General features: G+C 48.3%; 1 protein-coding gene across 1 annotated transcript in view; it reads right to left on the bottom strand.

Annotated features, from left to right (window-relative positions):
• Positions 1–18,416, bottom strand: part of LOC147640087 (uncharacterized) — a 39,808-nt gene extending 21,392 nt beyond the window's left edge. The window contains exons 1-2 of the mRNA XM_086776918.1: positions 17,614–18,416; positions 17,325–17,358 (exon numbers count right to left, since the gene is read on the bottom strand). Coding sequence (XP_086633044.1) covers positions 17,325–17,358; positions 17,614–17,937 — 358 coding nt within the window. The 5' untranslated portion in view covers positions 17,938–18,416. The remainder of the gene's footprint in view (positions 1–17,324; positions 17,359–17,613) is intronic.
• Positions 18,417–19,378: the final 962 nt, after the last annotated feature.

The following is a 19,378-nucleotide window of genomic DNA, read 5'->3' as shown; positions in this document are numbered from 1 at the left end:
TTCCTCAGCAGAACATGCATCCAGGGTACTTTGGTGGTGGCTCGGTGTTCCAATCCATGACTGGGGGTTATCCTCAGGGAGGCATGGGTATGTATGGGCCTTTTGGAGCCAATTTTCAGCCTGGCATGCAAGGGAATATGTATGGTGGTATGCAGTCCGGTATGCAAGGAAATGTGTTTGCAGGCATGCAACCTGGGATGCAAGGCAATATGTTTGGTGGCATGCAGCCAGGTATGCAGCATGGAATGTTTGGAAACATGGCTGGGATGTATGGTATGCCTGGTGTTGGAATGGGAAATGTTGACCCAATGATGGGTATGAATGTTGGGGGCAGCAATCTCACGAAACCACTCCCATATGATAATCTAACGCCTATGGGAAAGGCGAAGGATTACAAGGAAGGGGGAGCTGCAGTGAAGTTTGACACTTTCAGTGGGGCCAAGGATAAATTGAAGGCACTTACCTTTTTACAGCAGTTTGATGCTGCTTTTTCTGGTGGAAATTACACAGAGTCCTCGAAGGTGAGGAAAGCTGCCACTTTTCTCAAGGGCAATGCTTTGCAGTGGTGGTCTACTCTTCTTTTGCAGGGCATAGCACCCACCACATGGGTCCAATTCAAACAGGTTTTCTCTTCCGTATGGCTCACATCTACATTTGAGGTGGATGTTATGACCGCATGGCACAAGCTGGATGCTTCAAAGTGTGATAGTTTGGAGGATTATAACAAGAAGTTTTGGGAAGCTCTACTCCCAGTGACTTCTTATCGTGCCGTGCCATTATCTGAGCAGGTTGAGAAATATTGTTGTGGGCTGCCCAAGGAGGTACGAGATTACTGTATAAAGACAAGAGTAACGAACATGTCACATATGATTGAAAATGCTATGACAGCTAATGCGTTACTCACAGGTGGTTCATCTGGATTTAAAGGCAGTAAGAAGTTGGGCAAGAAAGCTGAAAAATTTGGGCATGCTTCTCGTGATGCTAAAGGGTCTACAGAGACAAAGTATAAGAAGTTGCCAATGCCCAAGAGGACTTCTGAGGAAAGACAGGCTTTGAGAGATGCTCAAAAGTGTTTTTACTGTACTGAAGAGGGGCATATGTCATTCAATTGTCCCAAGAGAACGTCCAAGAAGGACCCTGACAATAAAGGAGAGCCCAAGCCAAAGAAACCAAAGCCTTCTGCAGGCTTAGTTCCTGATCTTGTGGGGGAGCAGCTAAGTGGTGAAGCTACAGAGTTGTGCAGGGCATGGGGCAAAGTGAGAGATCAGAATGCTTTGATCTTCTTTGACACAGGTGCTAGAGCCAATTTCATTTCACCAGATTTGGCTGGCCGATTGGGGATTCGCACAGAGGAGATGGAGCCGTTACATGAGGCAAATATGGCTTGTCCAGGGTATGCAGAACCCGTTACTCCTATTATTGGGAAGCTTCGGCTTCATTTGCAGGGTTATGTGGACAGCGAGGATTTCTTCATCATGCCTTTGGATGGCTGTGATGTTTTGTTGGGGATGCCATGGTGCCACAGGGTACATGCGGTGGTGGATACTTTCAATAGGAAAATTACTCTGACTCATAGAGGGAAAGAGCATGTATTGGATGTAAAACTCAAAGGGGAATCTGTTCCTATTGTATCCGCTTCGGCGATTTCATCAGTAATGAAAAAGCATCTTTCCGCGTACTTGATTTATGTAAAGGATGCACAGGATGATGAGTCTAAGTCTAATTTGTCAATGTTAGATAAGGACAGGGCTGATTTCTTAAGTGAGTTTCAAGACTGTTTTTCCGAGTCATTGCCAGGAGAATTACCTCCTGAGAGGCCAGAAGATCATGCCATAGATCTGATTCCTGGTAGTACTCCACCGAATAGACCGCCGTATCGTGTTAGTGCAGCCCAACAGGAAGAGATTATGAGTCAGGTGCAGGAGCTTCTAAATAAGGGGTTGATTCAGCCTAGCTCATCACCCTTTTGCTCACCTGTGCTCTTAGTGCAGAAGAAGGATGGTTCTTGGCGCATGTGTATAGATTACAGGGCGCTGAATAAGAATACCATCAAGAATCGATTCCCCATACCGAGGATCGATGACATCTTGGACCGCTTACAGGGCTCCACAGTTTTTAGTCGTATTGACTTGAAAAGCGGGTATCATCAGATACGCATTAGACCCGAGGATGTGCATAAGACAGCATTCCGAACCACATTTGGGTTGTATGAGTTCTTGGTTATGCCCTTTGGTTTGACAAATGCGCCTGCCACATTTAACAGAATGATGGACAAGATTTTCAGGCCTCATAGAGAGTTTGTGGGCACATTCTTTGATGATATGATTGTGCATTCACGAACTGAGGAAGAGCATAGAAGGCATTTGGCCATTGTGTTTGCAGAACTCAGAAACCATAGATTGGTGGTTAATGGCAAGAAGAGTGAGTTTTTCTTGCAGGAGATACATTTCTTGGGGCATATTGTGTCTGGTCATGGAGTCCGTATGGATCCAGCAAAGGTGGAAGCAATACTTAATTGGCCAGCTTTGAGGACCGTGCATGATGTATGCAGCTTTCTAGGATTGTGTTCCTATTACAGGCGTTACATACGGCACTTTGCTGAAATTGCTTCACCTCTTCATGCTTTGACGAAGAAAGCAACTCCATTTAGATGGGCTGATCGGGAAATTACAGCATTCAAAAAGCTCAAAGAAAAGCTTACTTCGGACCCAGTATTGGTGTTACCGGACCTCCGAAAGGCTTTTGTTGTCCAGTGTGATGCATGTGGAAGTAGCATTGGTGCAGTTCTCATGCAAGAGGGACATGTGATAGCCTATGAGAGTAGAGTTTTGCAAGATGCTGAGAAGCATTTGCAGGTGTATGAGAAAGAGATGTTGGCTGTAATTCACGCTCTTTCTACATGGAAACACTACTTGCTTGGGGCTGATTTCACTGTACAGACAGATCATCAGACCTTGCGTTATTTCCTCACGCAGACTAAGCTTTCAGAGAAGCATATGCGTTGGGCAAACTTTTTGTCAATGTTTCACTTCCAGATTGTGCATGTGGAAGGCAAAAAGAATGTAGTGGCAGATGCTTTGTCACGCAAGCCACAGGTCTCTGCAGTTTCACTTGCTTATCATCATGAGCTTGATGAAATGAAAGAGCAGTATGCCCATGATGAGGATTTTGAAAGGTTGTATGATCAGATGTCTGAGGGTCAGCGGCATGAGCATTACACTCTCAGAGATGGGTTTTTATTGATGCATGGCAGACTGTGTGTTACCAGGCCATTGCGACTCAAGGTTATGATTGAAAGTCATGCTCCACCGTATGCAGGTCATAGAGGTATTGACGCCACGGTCAAAGCAGTGGAGACTTTCTTTTATTGGCCAACCTTGAGAAGAGATGTTGATGCCTTTGTGAGGCAATGCATCGTATGTCAGAAGGTAAAGTTTGACCGTCAGAAGACACCAGGGTTATTACAGCCTTTACCTATTCCGGATAGACCTTGGGAGAGCATTGCCATGGATTTTGTATTTGATCTTCCACGGACACAAACGGGAAATGATGGCATCTGGACTATCATATGCAGGTTCAGTAAGCAGGCACATTTCATTCCCGTGAGGAAGACAATTAAAGTGGATCATATGGTGAAGTTGTTTATGGCGAACATCTTCAAGTATCATGGCTTGCCTACGTCTATCATTAGTGACCGTGATCCACGGATGACGAGTTTGTTTTGGAGAGGGTTATTTGACAACATGGGTACAACTCTCAAGTTTTCATCGTCATTTCATCCACAGACAGATGGTCAGTCAGAAGAGGCTAACTCTACAGTGTTGGATCTTCTCAAGTGTTATGTGTCAGAGCACAAGCAACAATGGGAAAAGTATCTTCCTTTGGTGGAGTTTGCATATAACAACACTGTACATAACTCGACAGGCAAGGCGCCTTTTGAGATTGTTGAAGGAGGGAAGAAGGTTCCACCCATTTTGCATACAAAGGATAAGATCTTTGAGGCTGATCAGTATGTGGAGAGCTTGGATGAAGCTTATCGGAGAGTTAAGTTGGCCCTCTAGAAAACTCAGCAGAAGCAAAAGAAAGCCGCAGACCGTCACAGACGTGATTTACAGTTTGCATTGGGTGATTGGGTTCTTTTGCGTTTTGAAAAGGCTAGACTCAAGAAGATGAAGGGTAAAGAGCGCTTATTCCCTAAGTTGAGTATGCGATATTATGGGCCTTTTCAGGTTTTAGAAAAGATTGGTGAGGTAACCTATCGTTTGAAGTTACCAGATCACTGGAGGATTCACAATGCTTTTCACGTGAGTCTTCTTAGACCTTTCCGTGGGGATGTGCCTGAGGATGTATCAGATGAGGCTCAGCCGGAAGTTGAGGAACTTGATGAGGTTCTGATTCCAGAGCAGATACTGGCACATAAAGAAAGGAAGGTACGAGGTAAAGTTTCCCATCGCTATCTTGTGAAGTTCAAGAACTATTCACCGATGGATGCGAAGTGGATGGAGGAAGGTGACTTAACAGATTCGCCTCAGGTTTTGCAGCTTTATCTCGATGCCTTTGAGTTAGAGCCGACTCTTATTGTGGCTCATTCAGGTTCAGCAGAGCATGGGTCTGGAGCATTACCTGATGCTCAAGAGGGGGGTAGCACCTCCACTCCCTTGATACAGACAGGCTCAGATGACATCTAGAGGTCGCTTGGTGCAAATTTTATCTCATCCGAAGGTACTGAGGCTGACAGTACATCTGTTTATGGGACTTCTATGATATATGTGTACTAGTCACATGGAAATTTTTGTGGATATGTATGGTTCACAGTGGTATACAACTTGGACTATTACTATGCCATTGGTTTGCAGTGAATGATGATACATGTGTATGGCTCAGAGAGATTGGGACGCTGATCTTGCCATATTGTATATTTCACTTTGGATATTTTGATGCATCACCAGAATGCAATCGAGGACGCTTGCCATCTTTCAAGAGGGGGGTATGTCATGGCCCTGTGAAAATGGAGCAGGACAAGTGTGGGCATGGTGGTTGCAGGGTCAGAATATTTTATGATTCACATGGGGGGTGCCCGGACAGTGTTTAAGATGTGTGGACAACCCTAGGTGTGAAGGGGGGAACTAGAAACATTAATTTTTAATGTTTATTGGAGTTTGCCCCTAGGCCTTAGTGGCCCTAGGAACTTATTAAGTTGGGGCCCTAGGGATTAAATTGGGAAGGGGTTTTCTCTCTCTTCTCTCTCTCTCTTCCCTTTTTGGGGAATCGTGTAGCAAAAGGAGAACTCCCCTCATGCGCATGTGGTACTAGCGTGGAAAAGCACAGGAAGAGGAGGCGACTGCTGAAGACCAGCTTGGCTGCTGTTTTTCTGAGTGGAACCAGCCGTACAGCACTGTACGGCCAGAACTGGGCACTCTCTCTCTCTCTTTCTCCTCTGTTGCTGGCGGCGCTCAGGACTGCTGCTGGTTGGCTGCGCAGAAGCCCTGTACAGGCTGTGCAGTGTGTTTTTCAGCAGGTACACCTTGTACAGCTGCCGTACAGTGTACGGGCAGCAAGGTACAGAAGGTACAGTTGCTGCAGAAGGGTTAACAGGTGCTGGACAGGTGCTGGACAGGCCTGTTTTCTCAAATTCAGGCAGGTACAGAAGTGGACAGCAGACTGTTTATGCAAGTATAACGCCTGGCACGTATCCCGAGGCGGTACAGACGGGTACTGTGCTGATTTTCAGATCTGTATTTTCAAGAACAGCATAGGAGTGAGCATCAGGAGGAGGATACAGGCAAGAGTAAGCGCACATGTGAAGCAGGATTGTGGATTCAAGTGCCTGCAGGCACAGATTAGTGCTGTTGCTTCCTCCAGTGTTGTTTCACGAGCTGAACTTGGTAAGCCTTGACTCTGTTCATCTATCTCTCTTTCTATTGCTTGATGTCTGCTACAGGTATGTGTTATCTGGCTCCTTGTGAGAGGAGGAGTATGGCAGATTGACAAGGGATTAAGACAGGGATTGAACAGCATATGTATGTTTGAGCTGAGAAGATGTATCATGCTCTTGAGTTATGCCAGATGTATGCCCATGGCTGGCCTGCTTTGTGAACTTGGCTGATCAGAGGGAGGCACAGTGTGTTGCTTGAGGACACAGATCTGTGTGCATAGATCCTCTGTGCTGAGAAGGATTTGTGGCCAGTCAGATTGGACTTACAGGTGTAAACTCTTGGCTGGTCTTTGTGTTGTACTCAGCCATACATATTATTTTAATTGAATAAAGAAATACCGCAAGGGGCGCCAAGCTTTGGGGCCAACAGGTGTCGCTGTGTTTTCAGATTTGGGCACTCTAGCCCCAATCTGTGTTTTGTTTCTCATCTAGACTACAAGTGGACGGGTGATTGTTCCTACCGCACTCTGGTTTTCTATCAGAGGCCGGTTTCAGGTGCTCACGGACCTGGTCCTCAAGCATATATATATAAGTTAGACACACTAGAAGATATGTGGAAGGGGCCAAGGGTCACCCCTATGGGGCTGACCAAGGCCCAAGCAATGCACATTCATCAACAACCTTTTTGTACCATATAGTACAAGGAAAACCCTCACACCAATCTCTCTTCTTCTCTCTCCTCTCTCTTAATCAAGTGTTAATCAACATCTTGTTCTAAATCATGCTTAGGATGAAGTGGTCTGCAAAAGAAGTCAAAGGAAACATTCCCTAAGGGTATGTACGCATAACCAATACATCGCTAAGCTCTCAGATCAGTTCCAAAGGCCTATTCAGTTCTGACAGTTGACCCACCGTTGTGTCAAGGGCAAGGGAAAGCAAGCATGGGGACAACAGTGGAGCAGATGCTCAGTTCTTTAGCAAGACTTGGAAGTGGAGATCTGGACTGAAGGTGTTCAAACAAAAATATCAATTAAAGTCAAAATCAATTAAAGTAGGTGATCAAAGTCAGTAGCAGTCCAAGGAGGAAGGATGACAGAGTGGATCGAGAGTCAGCTCACCGTCGCTCGCACGGAGATTAGATCCATAGAGGAGACCAGGGTGGGGTATCATGCTAGGACCTCTTTCTGGACACTGGTAGGCGACAGAGTCACAAGGGATTTCTTTGAGATAGCTGGACCCCACAGGAGGAGAGATGGTATTCACAGGTTGCGTGGCCAGGATGGAGCTATTGTTTCAGATCCCTCCCAGGTGAGAGCAATCGCTACGGAATTTTTTCAATCCCTCCTCACTGGTGCCCCAACATTTTCGCAGGTGGTGGACACACACAAGAGGGCCTCGCGGCATACGAGGGAGGTGGTTCCCCTTCTCTTCAATCATTTTTATTGACACCATTTACTGCTGAGGAGTTGGCGGAGGGATCGATGGCACTTCCCAGGGACAAATGCCCAGGAGCGGACAGGCTTACAGTCTCCTTTCTTTGCCATTGGGACCTCATGGAAGGTGGCCTTCGAGCTGCCTTCAATGAGGTTATGATTACAGGTGCCATACCAGAGAGGCTCTCAGAGGGCTTGATTCACTTGATTCCCAAGGAGGGTGGTCACAGATTGGAGATCCGATAGTGGAGACCCATCACTCTCCTTGGGACAGCCTAGAAGATATTGGCCAAGGCCATCAACCGGAGACAGGATAGCAACATCCTAGACAACATATTTACCTTCTGTGAGGCGACAGCTTCGGCCAAGATGCGGCAATAGGACCTCATTGTGCTTCTCCTACATTTCAAGAAAGTATATGATAGGGTGGATTGGAGCTTTCTGGAGGGCACGATGAGTTGGATAGGATTCCCCCTGGAGTGGATTCATGGGGTTTCATGACTACTCAGCCTCGCATAGCCACGTCCTCATTCAGGGAGAACGATGTGACGGATTTCCCCTTTCCCGCTCGGTTCCGCAGGGCTGTCCATTGGCACCTAACCTCTTCCTTTTTATTGCCGAGGCCATGAGCAGTTTTTTGTTTGCCCAGGAGATTGGGCTCCAGGGATTGCTGTCTTTCCCTCCGTACGCAAGAGGAGTTGCTTGATTCAGAGTTTGCAGATGACACAACAGCCTTCCTTTCAGGAGATGTTGGGAATCTCCAGAGATTTGCAGAGGCGATTTGAGATTTTCTGCCGCGCATCAAGAGCGCATATCAACTGGCACAAGTCATGTGGTTTTTGGGTAGGTTCAGCACCCGCCCCGACTTGGCGACCAGTTGAGGCTTTCCAACAGATCTCGAGAGGCACTCCAGTTCACTATCTCGGTTGGCAAGTGGACATTGATATCTCTCCTTAGCAGCAACTCACTCCGCTTCTTCTGAGTATTCAGAAGAAGCTTTTATATTGCAGCACGGCAAGGCTCTCCCTAGCAGGCAAAGTGGTGGTGGCGAACCAAGTACTTCTAGCCACCATGTTGTACATCACTTCGTGTTGGGCCTTTTCTCAGGTTCAGCACCCGCCCCGACTTGGCGACCAGTTGAGGCTTTCCAATGGATCTCGAGAGGCACTCCAGTTCACTATCTCGGTTGGCAAGTGGACATTGATATCTCTCCTGAGCAGCAACTCGCTCCGCGAACCCATGGTTTTAGCCTAGCTTTTGACGACAGATTTGCAACCTGTTTACTTCGGGCTGGGGATCATCTCAAGCCAACCCTCAGACAGATAGTTCCGATTGCCTAAGAGGAGCGGCTCCGACAACCTTTGGTCTGGAACCCCCTAATCCATTTACCCAATGACCACATGTTAGGGACCCAACTGCATGTATCTTGGGGAGCCTTGAGCACGGGACCAGCCAAGTCTCTTGGAAATTGGATTGCACGCAAGCAATTACCCTTGGAGGAGCAAGAGCAAGGCCTGATAGGGATCCGAGGTCGAGATAGGCTTAACATCGACATTGACTCGGCTATCCCTCAAGAGTGGCTAATGCCTATTCCAGACCCGACCCCCCCCCAAGTGTGGTTAGGAGTGTTTACCAGACACGATATCCTCATGGCAGTCCACGGCGGAGGTGAGGACAATGGTCTGCTCACTTTTTCTATTGGATCCCAAGGCAGACTAGAGAGATTCAAAGCTTCCCTTGGAGGATTTCAAAGCCTGCACCTTGCAGAGGGTGAGAGTGATCGGTTTTCGAGCACGAGAATGGCAAATAGATCCAGCAGCGACCAAAGTGGCCAGGAAGAGACTATGGCAACTATGGATTTGGGAGTGCCAACCTCTCAAGTGGTTGCAATGGGACCCGAGAGAGTGGACTTGGCATGATCCTGTGGATCGCGAGGAGACACTGGATGCCCCCTTCTTTGCATATACAGCGCGGCTAGGCCGCATGATCTTTATGCCTGAAATAGATGGTACACCAACAACAGCAGCACATTGGCAGTCACAGGGCCTATCACAATGCTTGCTTTGGGACACCAAGTTTGTATTTAGCCCTTCCTGGTTGTACTTAGCCCTTTGTGGCTGTTTTTTCTTTAACTAATTGAAGGATATTTTCCTTGGAAAAAAAAAAAAAGAGATACATTAGGATGATATGCTCACCAATCTCCCACCAATTGCCACATATCTGTGGAGTTTTCAAGCGCAACAGTGGCATGCTGTAATATGCGGAAGCTTCGGAGAAGGATCGGTACTTCAAAACTCAGAAAACAGCACTCTTTTCGCGACGGAATTAACGCACAACTGAAAGACGATGTGCAGAAAAATAGAGAGAGAAGGGGGAGATGGAGAAGGACACAGTATTGGGTCCCAATTACCCTCTGTAGGGCCCCCACCACGGATGGTGTATTTGCTTTATTAGAATGATGTAAATCTGAAACAAATACAAAGTACTTGACCTTTTCTTGGCTGGAAAACCTGCCCTTGACCTTCAGTCCTTCACCCCTTAGCTTTAGCAAACCCTTGGCTGTCCTGGCCCTTGAATGCTTGAGGCTCTTGGTGAATTGTGAGATGGATGAAATGAATTATGACTTGGGCTTTTATACCCCTCATATCATGCAGTCGGCTGGCTTCAGGAAGCACCCACGACTGAGTTTCATCATTAAAATACTTTTACACTCAATAAAGTGTTTTCTCACTGGTTTAGCCCCTGTCCAGCCTGCGCATGACCCTGGGACAGCACCCTGGCTGCTGGGCATTCAACGCAGAGGTGTGGGAACTGCCCCTACACCTGGCCGCCTACTGTCTAGGGCTTAAACCCTCTGTCGGCTGCCTGTCCAGAGGCTCTGGAGCTGGCCGACTGCCCCTCCAGCCCTTGCCTTGGCTGGTGGGCAAAGTCTTGGGCCCTCCTGGCCCCTTGGGGGTGGTTCTACACCTCCCCCATGCCCATCTAAGTATGCACATGCAAACCCTTGTCCTGGGGTAGCCCTATGGGCTGACCCCATCTCTACATGCAAACTACATGCCTACAGATGTCTGGCATCCAGTTGCAAACCAGATACACAGCACATCTGACATCATTCCAGAGGGAGACTCACAGCGCGGACTGGCACTGCTTCATGTGCAGGACAATGCACACCTGACCTTGGACTCATGTGCAGGACAATGCACACCTGACCTCGGACGACTGAGATGGATCCCTGGCTGACTCGTCCCGGACTGGGCTCACATGGGACCAGTTCACCATCCCAGGTCCTGCACCTTCTGTACAGAATGTCTACGTGGCATCCAAGTGCGGGATGCACGTGACATCCCCTTCTGCTTAACTTGACGGAAGCTGCATAGCCTCCAAATAATCCGTCAATAAAGCCGGATAGTCTTCGAAAAATTCCTTGTCGAGCCATACCGCTTCATGAGTTCCTCGGTCTTGAAACTTCGTGAGGAACTGTCGTAGTCTTCGGCCTGAGCCATGCTTGAAACGGTGCAGAAGGATCTGTTCTGGAACCATTACTTCTGCTTCATCAATGATGTCTGGTTCCGCTTCGTCTTTGACCTCTGAAGGGGGTGGACCTGCATATGGCTTCAACCAACTGACATGAAATACATCGTGCATAGTCCAACTCGGAGGTAGCTTTAACTGCATAGACACCTCATTAATCTTTTTTCGGATGGGGAATGGTCCGAAGCTCCTGAAAGACAACTTTGGGCATCGCTTGCCCACCTGCTTTAATCTTTGCTTCATAATCCGAAGATATACCCAATCTCCTTCCGAAAACTTCATGTCCCTTCGGTCTTTATTGGCCTGTCGAGTGTAGGCCTCTTGCGCTTTAGCCAATCTGTCTTTAACGGACTCTAGGATCTCCTGGTAAGACTCCGTCACTCTGTTCGCCTCCGGTACTGAAGACGACGTCCTGGTTAACAACGACTGGAAAGGCCTTCCAAACGCTGCCTCATATGGAGTCCTGCCAATAGCTGAAGAAAAAGAGTCATTCAGAACAGCTTGAACTAAAGGCAAAAACGATTCCCACTTACCTTGCTAATCGTGGACATAACACTTCAGCACATCAAAGGCCAACTGGTTGTATATCTCTGTCTGGCCATCTGTCTGTGGGTGGAATGCACTGGAAAAATTCAACTTAGTACCAAAATTATCAAACAATGCCCTCCAAAAATGACTGGTAAACTTGGCATCTCGGTCTGACACTATGGTCCTAGGAATCCCACCAATCGGGTACCAATGCCGAATGAAGAGCTGGGCAACATCCTCGGCGGTCACATTGGCCCTGCAAGGAATAAGCATCACAAATTTGCTGAACCTGTCAACAATAGTCAAACACTGTGTATTACGCTTACTCGGACTGGGAGGCAGATTTGTGACAAAGTCCATCGAAATGTCTTGGAAAGGACCCTCCGGAATTGGCAAAGGCTGTAACAACCCTATCTTCTTTCCACGAGGAGCTTTCACCTTTTGACAAATGTCACAGCGTTGTACATAAGGAAACACATCACGCCTCATCTTTGGCCAATAGTATTGCCGTTCTAACTTCTCCAGAGTCGAATTCATGCCCCTATGACCACCTGTAATGGCGTCATGGGCATCATGGAGAAGAGCTGCCCGGAATGATTTCATGACACACAGTCGGCCTTTGTAGTAAAGCCAACCATCGCGTATCAGAAAATGGCATGGTCCTGTGGCATCCAATGCCTGTTCCCACTGTGTACCGAGTTCCTCAGAATCCGCGTACGTGTGCTTCATGTCTTCTAGTCCTGTACCAACAAGGTCCAGTCTAGTGGTCTGAATCGCAGATACTTGTCCCTTCCTGCTCAAAGCATCGGCCACTGGATTGGCCTTTCCTGGAAGGTACTCAATCATACCACCGAACTGCTGGAATATCTGACTCCAGCGGTGCTGTCGATCACTCCACTGTGCACTGGGCATCGTCTGAATCCAGCGCAATGCCTGATGGTCAGTGCGAACCTCGAAGTCACGGCCATACAAGAAATGTTTCCAATGTTTCAAGGCCTGAATGACTGCTAGGAGTTCACGATCGTAGACTGAGTAATTCTTTTCGGCGGGCAGTAACTTACGAGACATGTAAGCTACTGGATGACCATTCTGTTGCAATACACCTCCAATTGCGATGTTACTCGCATCGGTGATCACCTGAAATGGTTCGTCCCATGAGGCAAGGGCTAGACAAGGCGCTTCTGACAAAGCCACCTTGAGGTTCTGGAATGCCTCCAACGCTCGTGGAGTCATTCGAATCTTTTGCCTCCTTGTTTTCACTCCCTTTAGCAGATCGGTGAGGTCTGCCGAGAGATCAGAAAACTTATCAATGTGGGTGGAATATGCCTGGCATATACCCACAAATGATCTAATGTCATAAGCAGTCTGAGGTACTTCCCAGTTAACAATCTCGGCCACTTTAGCCGGATCAAGTCGAATGCCTTCGGCACTGATTATATATCCCAAGTAATGTACCTCGAACAGATAAAATTCTGACTTCTTTTCATTGATATAGAGCTCGTTGCTTTCCAGCAACCTAAGGACATTCTCCACATCAATGTCATGCTGCTCAACTGTAGCTGAAAATATGAGTATGTCGTCCAGAAATATGAACACACACACTCCAATCAACTCCCGGAAAATACGCATCATCATGCGGTTAAATGTAGCTGGGGCGTTCGTCAAACCAAATGGCATGACCACAAATTCATAGTGGGCCCGTTCTGTACGGAAAGCTGTCTTGGGGATGTCCCCCTCAACAATCCGAACCTGGTGGTACCCACTCTTTAAATCCAATTTAGAGAACACCTTAGCTCCATTCAGCCTCTCGAGAATATAGTCAATTCGAGGCATCGGGAATCTGCTCTTGATAGTCAACTTGTTGAGTGCACGATAATCGACACACAACCGAGAAGACCCATCTTTCTTCTTGACAAATAAGATCGGTGCTACAAACGGCGACACGCTGGGGCGGATGAAGCCAGCTTGCAACAATTCTTGGAGTTGGCGGTCCAACTCCGATTCCATTGCCTTAGAAAGGCGATACGGAAACTTGCTCGGGGGTTCCGAGCCTGGGAGGAGATCAATTTTGTGATCCTCCGGTCTGGACGGGGGAAGCTGGGGAGGGAGACTGTCCCGAAGAAAAATCTTCTGGAACTTTTCATGGAGAACCGAGTACTTCTCGGAAGCACTGGCCACCGTCTGGGCTGTCTGGACGTAAATCATCGCACATTGTGCGCCTTTCCTGACTGCTCGCTTAGCCTGCAAGTGGCTTATGAGCGGAAAGTTTGGAATACCTGGCTCACACTTAATGGTCACAGGGGTGTTTGACACATTCCGATCAATCTGGAACGTGTGCTTGTCCCACTTGACATCAGGGAGAAACTTGTGAAACCACTGGATCCCAAAATTATGTCTGCTCCTACTAGAGGGGCAACCATAAAATCACGCACAAACTCTATGCCCTGAATGACTAATTTAGCACCTAGAGCTTCATACTTGACACTCGTAGTCATACCTGTGCTAAAACCCTCAACTTGTTTGTCCACCGGAGTGAGCTCGAAACGGGCACGCCTAGCGGCCTCTTCCGTGATCACATCCTCCGTGCTGCCGCTGTCAAACAAGACGACGACTCTCTGGCCACCTACGTAGCCAAAGGACTTGAGCAATTCGTTGCGCTCATACTCCTGGTCATGGGCGCCCTTCTGCTTATCTTCGAGCTCCCGGCTAATAATTGCTCCAACTGAAGCACCGGGGGTTGAAGAACTAGGGGTAGCCACTGGGGTCTGTGTGGGAGCTGTGCTCACCACGGAAGCTGTGGAGGCGGCGGCGGGCTTTGGAGGCTTCTTCGGACAATCCCGAGAAGTATGTCCTTTTGTGTGACAAAAGTAACATCTACCCTCCTTCCTGTACTGAGCAAGCTCCTCAGCACTCAACTTGCCACCTGTCTTGCCTGCCTCTGCTTTCTGGTCTGGAGTAAGCTTAGACGCATTGTTCGAGTTCTTGGAGCCAGAGGCTCCCGGGCTCTGTCCTGGGGAAGACCCCGTCTGGTTCTGGCTTTTGCCCCCCGAGGTGTTAGCCTTGGGAGAAGCCGGCTGGGAAGTCTTGGGCTTGCCACCATTGTGTTTCATTTCTGCACTCTGCGCAAGCGAGAGTGCGTCCTCAAAGGTGGCTGGTCTAAACATACGCACCTCCCATTGGATGTGCGTGTCCAGGCCATACAAAAACTGCCCTTTCTTGTCCGCATCAGATAAGCCTAATTGTAGACACAAGGTCGAAATTCTATTGGCAAACTGAAGGACTGGTTGCGCGTTCTGACGCGCTCCCCTGAACTCGTCTTCGAGTCGCTCAAGGTAGTGGGGCGGTAAAAACCGCTGCTTAAGGTCACGGACGAACTCGTCCCACCCATAAGCTGCCATACCTGATCTGGTGTGGGCATGAGCCCACTGAGTCCACCAAGAAATGGCCTCACCTTCCAAATACCAACTGGCTAAGATCACTTTGTCAATATCTGATTTCCTAACTGCGGCAAAGTAAGCTTCAAATTGATGTAACCATGAATACAGAGTAGTGGGATCGAGTTTACCATTATACTTACTGAAGTTCATTTTCTCGGGAAAATGATTCGAGAGCGCCGCCGGTGTCAATCTGGCGTCCAAAGCTCGGAGGTAACGCTCGTGTTCCACTCGTCGCATGGCTTCGTCTTCTCGTTGTCGAATCTCCAATGCCCGTATCTGCATCTCAAGCAAGGAGCTTGACTGCGGCTGTGACCCCTCGAGAGGGTCCCTGTGACGAGGATCTGGTATCTGGGGTACGGAAGGAGAGGGAGGAGGAGATGGAAAACGCGACACTGGAGAGCGAGAACGCTCCTCCAGAGCCAAAATCCGCGCCTTCTGCTCGTCCAACTTGGTTGTCTGGTCTGCGATTGCTCGCATCATCTGCTGGAACATGTCTTGTACACTCAAGCCGGGTGCCCTAGCTGGGCTGCCTGGTGCACTCTGGTCCCATGGTTCTGGTTCTCTCTCATCGCCAAAGCTCGCCATAGCGGGAATATGCAGTTCCTTTCCGGAACGCAATCTGACCATCCACTATCTGTGTGGGAGACTTCCGGAGGCTTCCGGAGGCTAAAAACCAACCGTCCTTCGAGGGACAGGAGTCACTCCGAAAGGGGTAGTCCACCGGCGTCTAAAAACCAACCACACGAGCGAAAAATTTTCTGGTTTTCTTTGCTGAATCTTCGTCCTTGAAGTAGGCTCTGATACCACTGTAATTTGCGGAAGCTTCGGAGAAGGATCGGTACTTCAAAACTCAGAAAACAGCACTCTTTTCGCGACGGAATTAACGCACAACTGAAAGACGATGTGCAGAAAAATAGAGAGAGAAGGGGGAGATGGAGAAGGACACAGTATTGGGTCCCAATTACCCTCTGTAGGGCCCCCACCACGGATGGTGTATTTGCTTTATTAGAATGATGTAAATCTGAAACAAATACAAAGTACTTGACCTTTTCTTGGCTGGAAAACCTACCCTTGACCTTCAGTCCTTCACCCCTTAGCTTTAGCAAACCCTTGGCTGTCCTGGCCCTTGAATGCTTGAGGCTCTTGGTGAATTGTGAGATGGATGAAATGAATTATGACTTGGGCTTTTATACCCCTCATATCATGCAGTCGGCTGGCTTCAGGAAGCACCCACGACTGAGTTTCATCATTAAAATACTTTTACACTCAATAAAGTGTTTTCTCACTGGTTTAGCCCCTGTCCGGCCTGCGCATGACCCTGGGACAGCACCCTGGCTGCTGGGCATTCAACGCAGAGGTGTGGGAACTGCCCCTACACCTGGCCGCCTACTGTCTAGGGCTTAAACCCTCTGTCGGCTGCCTGTCCAGAGGCTCTGGAGCTGGCCGACTGCCCCTCCAGCCCTTGCCTTGGCTGGTGGGCAAAGTCTTGGGCCCTCCTGGCCCCTTGGGGGTGGTTCTACACCTCCCCCATGCCCATCTAAGTATGCACATGCAAACCCTTGTCCTGGGGTAGCCCTATGGGCTGACCCCATCTCTACATGCAAACTACATGCCTACAGATGTCTGGCATCCAGTTGCAAACCAGATACACAGCACATCTGACATCATTCCAGAGGGAGACTCACAGCGCGGACTGGCACTGCTTCATGTGCAGGACAATGCACACCTGACCTTGGACTCATGTGCAGGACAATGCACACCTGACCTCGGACGACTGAGATGGATCCCTGGCTGACTCGTCCCGGACCGGGCTCACATGGGACCAGTTCACCATCCCAGGTCCTGCACCTTCTGTACAGAATGTCTACGTGGCATCCAAGTGCGGGATGCACGTGACACATGCCTTCCCACAAAAGCTCAGGTCTGTCATAGACTCGTTGCCAGTGCTGTTTAGTCCATTTGCCTAGGAAGAATGTGACCTATGAACTATTCTTATTCTGTAGAGTTTTAGAGTGCACAAGTGGCATGCCTTTCCACAAAATCTCAGGTCTGTCAGACTCGTTGGCAGTGCAGTTTAGTCCTTTAGCCTAGGAAGCATGTAACCTAGAAACTGTTCTTATTCTGGGCAATAAAAAATCCTTCAAAACCACCAGCAAAGTTTCATCCTTTACCTACAGTGGGGTAGGCATAGCAGGATACTCCATGGACTTTGTGGTGAGTGGTACCTTCGCAACATTAGGTTGTGCAAAGGCTGGGTCTTAATAGGCTCCAAAAATACAGAACTTGTCGACCTAATTGGGCAAAGGAGGATTGAACAAGTGGAAATAACATAATGGACAAGCCAGTTATCCACCATCTCTTAAAAACACGAGCTTTTTACAACATAAAAGTTAAATGGCTTATCACAATTGGATTCTACCTGCAAATAGTCATGTTATCAGCATGCATGCAGGATATCACAGCAGATTGTCCTTTCAAAATCGAACTACAAAAAGGAGCTTAGAGTTTGAGCTAGCTCACCATTGGGAATATCTTTGAGACAAGTGCCAGAACCCTGTAATCACATAACCACAATTCAACGGCATTATGACTACTTCAGAACTAACCTTGAGTCGCTTCAAATAAAGACGCATCATGCATCTTCTACAAGATTTGATGTGTAGCTCAATTTTAGTCCTTTATTTCAGAATTTGATTCAAATTGGGGGAACAAATAATTTCGGTTTGAATTCCTTGTCTTTTGCATCCTCCAAAATTTTTCGTCTCAGCTCATTTGTTATGACCTCAAAAACTGACGTGGATAATGTTACCTTTTCTATCTTGAACTCTTTAACCTTCTCCTTCTCGACAGAATCTGAGAAGCGCTCAATTGACTTCCTTTCGCGAGCTGGCCTGTCCAGCAATGGTGTTGCTGGTTCTTTTCTTTCAGTCTTCTGCTCGCTGGCTTGGTCCCCTGGGCCAGGCTTCTTTCGACCTCTCCTGTTCGGCTTCTCCTCTTTGCCCTTGACACTGTTTTCTGCAGCTAAGGTTTCCTCAACTTCCATGGCTTCTTCCTCTGCACCATGGCTCTCCTTCACTTCATCCACATTTTCTTCTCTCTGCATTCCCTGACTGTCCTCGCCATTTTCCTCCATACTTCTGGCCTAAAAAACGATCAGCTCCTGGCCTAAAAAACGATCAGCTCCTCTAGTTTCTTGAGAAACACCGAGAACCACGGTTTGGTTACAGCGAAGGGGACAACAAGCGAGAGAAACGAGACAAGCAGTACGATAAAATTAGGGTTAGGGAACGATGGGCATGGCTAAAGGTAGGACTAGGACGTTAGTAAAAATCTTACTGCTCAGAGAGCTGAAGTTTTCCCACAATTCGACCTTGGCTCTCCATGGGACACCATAGCCTGGAAGCTGGAAAGAGCTGTGTATCTTGCAAGGGGGTAGAAAACACTCTGTGTATATCTCTGGCTTCTGTGCTTGTCTGAAAGCAAGGATGGGGCTGCTCTGTGGATTGCCCGCCTTGACTAGAGGGAATCGAAGAGTGTAGTAACAGGCAGGGTCACCAAAAGCCCTAATCGGGGCTTTCCATTAAGGCGGACCTGAAAGCACCCTCCATTCCAGTTTTATTCCGGACTTCCCCCCCTATCTGTGGGGTACAATTCACAACATCAAAAATTCAAACCTTTAGTTCTCACCAAAGTTCTAGCTTACATGTTGACCTCCAATTGCTTGAAACTTGCACGGTCGAGCGAGGATGTCCGTTGGACTCTATCAATGTGAAGGCCCATGCGTCCATTTTTGGGCATTTCGGAATTTAAAAACATTAGAAGTCCATCAAAAAATACACTACATGAGGTGAAAACATGGAGAGCCAAGGGCATCTCTATATATATTATACGGCTACTAGCCACGTGCCACGTGTTCATTTTTTGGGACCCTACATGGAGGCTGGGTATGCAAGTGCTGCAACCAACATTCCTACACAGGTCGTCGCCCTCTGCGCCACCCTTTGCCCCAGAGTAATTACACCCTCCCACCACCCTCTACACCACCCTTTGCCCCAGAGTAATTACACCCTCCCACCACCCTCTGCAGCCGCCCTTTGCTAGAGCCCTCCTCCTTCCTTTGCCGATGCACACGGCCCCCCACGTCGACCTGTCCGCCGCCCTCTGTCAGCTGCCCAATTCAAATTGCCTACAGTTTGTTGCTGGTGAGCTCTCTCCCGCTCCTTAACCTTGAGCTCTCACCTTTGTTCCTCTCTCACTCTCTCTTAGCCCGTGCATCTCTATATATATTATACGGCTACTAGCCCACGTGTCCATTTTTTGGACCCTACATCGAGGCTGTGTGTGCCAGTGCTGCAACCAACGTTCCTGCATCGGTCGCCGCCCTCTGCACCACCCTCTGCCAAAGTAATTACACCCTCCCACCACCCTCTGTAGCTGCCCTCTACCAGAGCCCTCCTCCTTCCTTTGCCGATGCACAGGGCCCCCCACTTCGACCTGCCGCCCGTCGCCCTCCGTCAACTGCGCGATTCAAATTGCCTATAGTTTGTTGATTGTGAGCTCTCTCTTGCTCCTTA

The sequence above is a fragment of the Cibotium barometz genome, chromosome 3, assembly GCF_041138505.1.
Source record: "Cibotium barometz isolate CiBa-2024 chromosome 3, ASM4113850v1, whole genome shotgun sequence".
NCBI lineage: Eukaryota > Viridiplantae > Streptophyta > Polypodiopsida > Cyatheales > Cibotiaceae > Cibotium > Cibotium barometz.
The sequence above is the reverse complement of the archived record's forward strand: the minus strand, read 5'-3'. Positions and strand labels throughout refer to the sequence as shown.